The 6,000-nt window shown below is 48.3% G+C and overlaps 1 protein-coding gene across 1 annotated transcript; it reads left to right on the top strand.

The window, feature by feature from the left end:
- Positions 1–1,293: 1,293 nt before the first annotated feature.
- Positions 1,294–1,752, top strand: LOC135378057 (uncharacterized). Its single transcript, XM_064610903.1, has one exon. The coding sequence runs from the start codon at positions 1,294–1,296 to the stop codon at positions 1,750–1,752; it is 459 nt and encodes a 152-aa protein (XP_064466973.1).
- The last annotated feature ends 4,248 nt before the right edge of the window (positions 1,753–6,000 follow it).

Genomic DNA, 6,000 nt, shown 5'->3' with positions numbered 1-6,000 from the left:
CACAGAACTCCGTATCTGGGTCATGTCGAAACATGTGCATGTAGGTTCAAAGTTGAAACACTCATTGCTGCTGTAGACGTGTCGACTGGAGGACCATGGCGGACTTTGTGATTCTAAAGACCCAGAAGGAGAACCCGTGCTTACATTTGAAAGGTTATAGATATCATAAGAAACGGACGAACCAAAACGGAAGCCCAGCGTGGCGGTGCGCATCGTACCTGACTGGTAATTGCAAAGCTAGCGTCATCACCGAAGGCGAGCAAGTGCGACGACGTCTCCGTAAGTACCAGTCCATTGTAATGAACTGCAAATAATGTGCAGATACGGCTTCTTAATTTCTAGAGCATGGCTTCCCAGCCGGTATAAATCGTTGTAGTATTTGTTATATTTAAATTTTATGCGTGGGTGTGCACGCATTGCAGACGAGCACAACCATCCCGCGGACAGTGCGGCAGCGCTTAAAGATGAGTTCTGAGGAGTACTGAAGGACAAAGCAAGGCAAAGCCCCCATGTTGCAGCCCCAGAACTGTACAATGCCGAGCTTCTCAGGATATCGCAAACTGTGAGCATTTTATTCATCACGTGCTCATTCATTCATTATTTTGTCACGTGCCGAAAGCCGCGTAAGTGCGCGCAACTCTGTGCCCTTATTGGAGTGCTTGTTTCGTTCATTTCCAGGCAGACCGCGACGCATTAGGGGAGCTTCCTACGTTTAATAGCCTGAAAGACACTATATACCGAGAAAAGAACAAGCTTCAACCACCACTGCCGAGTTCGGCTGCTGACGTTGACCTGCCTGACCACTACAGAGTAACGGAGGACGGTCAGCCCTTTCTTGTGATAGATCAGTCGGTCGACCAACGGATTCTGGGGTTTGCATCCCCCACGGGCCTGAAGCTAATTGCTCAGGCGCATGAGATTTTTTTAGACGGAACATTCTTCGTTGTTCGCCGAGTGTTCGACCAACTTCTGACTGTCCACCTGTCCGTTGGCGGCAGGTTTCTTCCCTGTGCCTATGTCCTTTTGCCCGGGAGGTCGACGGCGATCTACTCGTGCGCACTTTCTCTTCTGAAAGACGCTTGCATATCAGCAGGATACGCTAGTCCTACTCCAACGCTATTCTTCACCGACTTTGAACAGGGACTTATCCAAGCATTGAGAACAGTGTTCCCAAGCGCCGTGCATCGTGGATGTCACTTCCACTTTTCCCAAAGAGTGTGGGCCGCAGTGCAGCGACTTTCGTTGCAAACCACGTACCACGAGGTGCCCGCAGTCAAGTCGCTGGTCCGGAAAATGGTGTCCCTCGCTTTCCTCCCACCCCCTATGGTGCCGCGTGCGTGGGCAGTGCTTCGGCAAGATGGACAGGAAGCTGGAGAGCCCAACGTCGATCGACTAATCGACTACTTCGAAAGCACGTGGATGGAGGGAAACTTCGAAGTTCATCAGTGGAATCACAACGGCAACCGTGGTCCGAGGACAAACAACCACCTTGAAGCGTGGCATCGAAAAATTAATGCACGGGTCAACAAAGCGCACCCAAATATATATTCGTTCGTCGATCTTATCAAGAAGGACGAAGCGCTGAACAGCATCCACCTGCTGCAACTATCTCACGAAGGCAGCCTTCGTGCCCGGGATCGAAAATGGGTGCATAAAGACAGAAAGCTGGAGCAACTCGAATCGGACCTCAACAACGAGAGGCTGACGATGCTCCAGTTTTTAAACGAAGCGAAGCAATTCTGTGGTCTGTAGCCCTTCTCAGAAAATTTTGTATGCGTCGTACAGCGGTTACAATAAAAACAAAATGAGCAGAAAAATAAATAAATAACAAAAGCTATGTTCCATTGCCTATTTAAAAACCCGCACGCAGAAAGCGCAAACTACCACCGTTGGGTTGAAATAAGCAGGGTAGTTATACGAAAGGGTTATTTTGAGAAAAACCGGTATGGTTAGTTTTGAGAAGAGCGTGCCGCGAAGGGAGTTTTGAGAACGGGTAGGGACGCGGAGGGTACAAACGAGAATGGGTTGTTTCAATATACAGCCAGAAGAACAGTCTCTGTTCGAAATATCGGCGGCTTCTGTCCTGAGGCAACTCCCTTCCTCCACTCAGTTCCATTTGTTAGTCAGCCATGTTGTCAACAACTGCGGAAAACGGCGAGCCAAAAACTTTAGTTGCAAGCCTCCTGCACTCGAAGAATCTTCGCCCGAATTCACTGGGGAGACCACCAAGCCTGCGACTGAACCGGTCCGTTTCTCGTGAGATTGAAGGTTCCAGTATTACAAATAGGCCAGTAAGGCTTGTTTAGAAATTTTAGTAGGAATGTACTAGTAATATTAATCATGTAAACATCAGATGCAGGCACAGGTTTAAAAATTCCTCAACGAAGACGACGAAAGCAACAGAGAGAAGACAGGCAACGTCGAAACTTTCAACCTATTGTCACATTAATAAATGTGTGGTTATGATTAAGAGTTGGAAGTTCGACGTTCCATGGCTGTCTTTGTGTTACTTTTGTCGTCTTCGCTGTTGTTATGTGCCCCCCGGCCCTGCTCGTCTCTTCTAGTGAGAGAGTTGTCAGCTGTTATAGGTCAGTGGCAACAGCTTTCTACCACTGATTAACGCCAAAGAAGCTGCACGAGTACAAAGCCTAGTGAAACCGCTACGACCGTTCATAAAGCTTTGGGCGATTTTTTTTTTTTTTTTTTTGCTCGGGGGCCACGCGGGCCGCTGGGCAACCCCAGGCGGGCCACATAAGGCACGCGGGCCTCCACTTCGGCACATATTCGCTTCGCCCCAACTGTTCTACCACAAATCGGCTCCAAATGATGTAATTTTCATGTGACTGGCAGCACAAAAATTCAGTTCCGGTGTCCCTCAGTCAGAAGGTTCCTTTCAAGTGCTATACATCCGCCTTTGAAACACATAAAGTTTCAATGTTAAAGGTACCGTAAAGGTAACCCGTCTTGGGAAGCAGTTTAGAAGTATGCTAACTGTAAGTAGTTAGCCTTCCAACGAAAGTAACTTGCAGCTGTAACTAGTTACAGCTGAAAGTTACGAGTGTTGACGAAAGTTGACGACTCTGGAAGTAACTAGCTATTGTACAATAGCTAGTTAGTTCCAGAGTCGTCAGTTTCTCGCAATAATTTTGAAAAGCGTGCGCATTTTCTTTCACTACCATTTGTCGCCTGTTATTCGTGGCTTACACAACTGCCCGTAGCTCTAAAGGAATAATAGAGATGTGAGAAGGGCGTAGGTACCACCGCTACTCAGAAACAAGCTCGCGGCGCGTCCACTGCTTTCGGAGGTGGCCCTCGACTCGAGGCTACCGGTGGTGAAACCTCAGCATATGCCAGACTTTTCTCGCAGTACCCTCGCACAGCAGTAAACGCTGGCACTCTAGCCTCGTAAAGGTCCTCAAATTAAACTTAATTTTGTCATGTCTACAATATAAAACGTTACCGCTACTCTGATGACAAGAAAAGACTTCGGTGGTCAGCGTTCCCGCAGTATGGAGGAAGCGTTGGTCCCTTGCAGTGTCCCAGTAGAGCGGCTGTTCAACATTGGTAGGGATGCTTTGGAATAAAGTGAGGCAGACTTACAGAGATAAACTCGGAGCAGCAGCTGTTGCTCTAGTACAACCTGCACAAGTAGTTCACAATGCGCTAGTAAACAATGTAGAATGTTTTTGAGCCGGAGTCCTAGCGTACTTGCCAATCGGGAGATATGACCAGGGAAACGACAGCAGTAGCGGTTAATGGGCGGGAGGTAGTGGTTCGGTCCTGCACGTGGTGAGCTACAGGACCATGACTGAGCTGGCGGCTCAACACTACGAGGTGCTACGGCCGAACACTAGCGCACGTTCGTGAAGGGGGCATCGTGATAGCTGACAGCCCCGTCTTCACCATATATCCGAGAACTCGTTCACCATATGATCGGGCTTAGCATTGGAACTGGTTGTATTTGCGGTGCTATTTGTAGTGCCGAACGAAAGGGCAGAAATTTCTTCGCGAACTATTTCCCCCTCACAGTGCCTCAGCGTGCGATACCGGTCGGACGTGAGTTGTCTTCGCAAGCGCCGATGGGATGGTGTGAATATGAGTCATCGTGGATACTTTCCTTTCCGTGTTCTTCCATCCGGGTACAGTCGTTTGCCAGGTCTAGGACATTACGTTATTCCTTAGCCGCAACAGAGGTAACTAGGGTAGGAGACAAGCCTTTCAAGAGAGCAAAAACATTATGTCCCTGCGACATTTGAGGATCGATAACGGCGGTAAATGGCAAGAACATCATACATGTAGCTGGTAAATGACTCATCGTCAGCTTTTTGCTTAACATTGCGCCTTGTTGCGGTGTCTGGCTTCCTTGTCGTATCCTTGCCAATGGTCTGTTCCAGGAGACCAGAATGCAATGTGGATGTGCCTTTCACAGTAGTGGTGCCCTGTGTTTCCCATACCAAGCCCCCAAACTAAAGAAAATTACAAGTCATAGAACACACTTATTCACAGTTTATTTACAAGATTGATATGGCTACTGTTACATGGGTTTTCGCTGAACCAACATCAACAAAATAAGATGGCTGAACCGTTGAAAAGTGGGTCTGAGCTTCGGTTGAAATACCATATTCACCGCTCAGAACAGGGCCAGGGTTGCTGTATCGTTTGGACGTCGCGGTTGTTGCCAAGACATCCAGCAGACACAATGTTCCATCCGTACATCTTTCAGGCATATAGTAAGCTTGGCCGTGTCAAAGATGTGCCCTGGTACCCAATCGATGGGCACGTATAACGCTTCTCGTTCTGCAATAAACCGACCACACATGCTCCAAAAGCAAGAAAAGTATTAAATAATTAAGAATGAACACAACGACTGTGTTTTAATGATGATGATCGGAAAGGATTTCATTGGATCTCATCGCCTGGGGCTATACTCTACCCCACTGCTGGTGGTAATGTGGTAAAATATATGAGGAACGGTGTCCAAAGAGTTTAGGAGAGTTTTTAGGGCAGAGCGTTGGTGAGGTGGACTTGAACATGGACCAAGCAATTTCGACCTGGTGAGAGGGCGAGAGTACAGCTCATTTAGAAAAGTTTGGTAGTGCGGGAAATGGAGATGGTTGTGCTCTATATCTTCCAGATCACCACAATGACAATATCATGGAGACTTAACTTGTCGCAAGCGGTTTCGCCACTGAGCTGTAAAAGCCACATTGAGTCGCGTCTGATGAATTAATGCAGCCTCTTGTCGAGAGGTCTTTTGTGCCGTCCGGAAAGCGAGTGTCGGATCAACTCTGGCAAGCATAAACGTGGAGTAAATGTTAGTTGTCCATTGGCGGGAAGCCAGGAGTGCCACTACTCATGGTAGAATGGAGCCACGCTCTCTCAACAGTGCCGTACTTGTTCGTCTGCTAGATGAGAGAGCTGCTTCTGCAGAGCCGTCAGTCTGTTTATTCCCCACGGCGCCACAATGGGCTGGCCTGGAACCCAGTGGAGAACGAGCCTGTGCCCTGCTTCGTACACATGTTGGTAAGCCATTCACACGTACGTGACTAGGAGTGCGGACAGGCCTTGTGTGCCTGTGTTCTCAATAGCTTGCAGTGCAGACATTGAGCATTCTCGCGGGCTGAAATCAACTATGTGTTGAAGTAAGAATAGAATGACATAGAGTCTTGCAGCTGTTGATGAGGTTGGTTGCGAAAGGCATCATCCTTGCACTCTGCCTTCGGATGATATTGCGGAGGCCGATGCGTACTTGCCATTTCTGGAAGTGTCATACGTGTATACTGCTGTAGAAGTGGAAAAATTCCCATCTACCAGAAGACAAGAATGGTCTCAAAGGACTCTAGGGGAACTTGGTCTCTTCGTTCCAGAAGATCCGAGAGACAACGAAGATGGGCGGAACCGGAAGAGACCAAGGGGCTTGCGGCGGAGTTACACCCTTAGCAACAAAGCCAGTGGGGCTCCAGCGTGTCATCTGAGCCACTCGATAAAAGTAACTCGATT

Source organism: Ornithodoros turicata, chromosome 1 (genome assembly GCF_037126465.1).
Source record: "Ornithodoros turicata isolate Travis chromosome 1, ASM3712646v1, whole genome shotgun sequence".
Classification (NCBI taxonomy): domain Eukaryota; kingdom Metazoa; phylum Arthropoda; class Arachnida; order Ixodida; family Argasidae; genus Ornithodoros; species Ornithodoros turicata.
Note: the sequence above shows the minus strand (reverse complement) of the source record. Positions and strands in the feature narration are given on the sequence as shown.

Bases quoted from the DNA above. Each gene is read 5' to 3' on its own strand.
- LOC135378057 (XM_064610903.1), top strand. From the start codon at position 1,294: ATGGTGTCCCTCGCTTTCCTCCCACCCCCTATGGTGCCGCGTGCGTGG.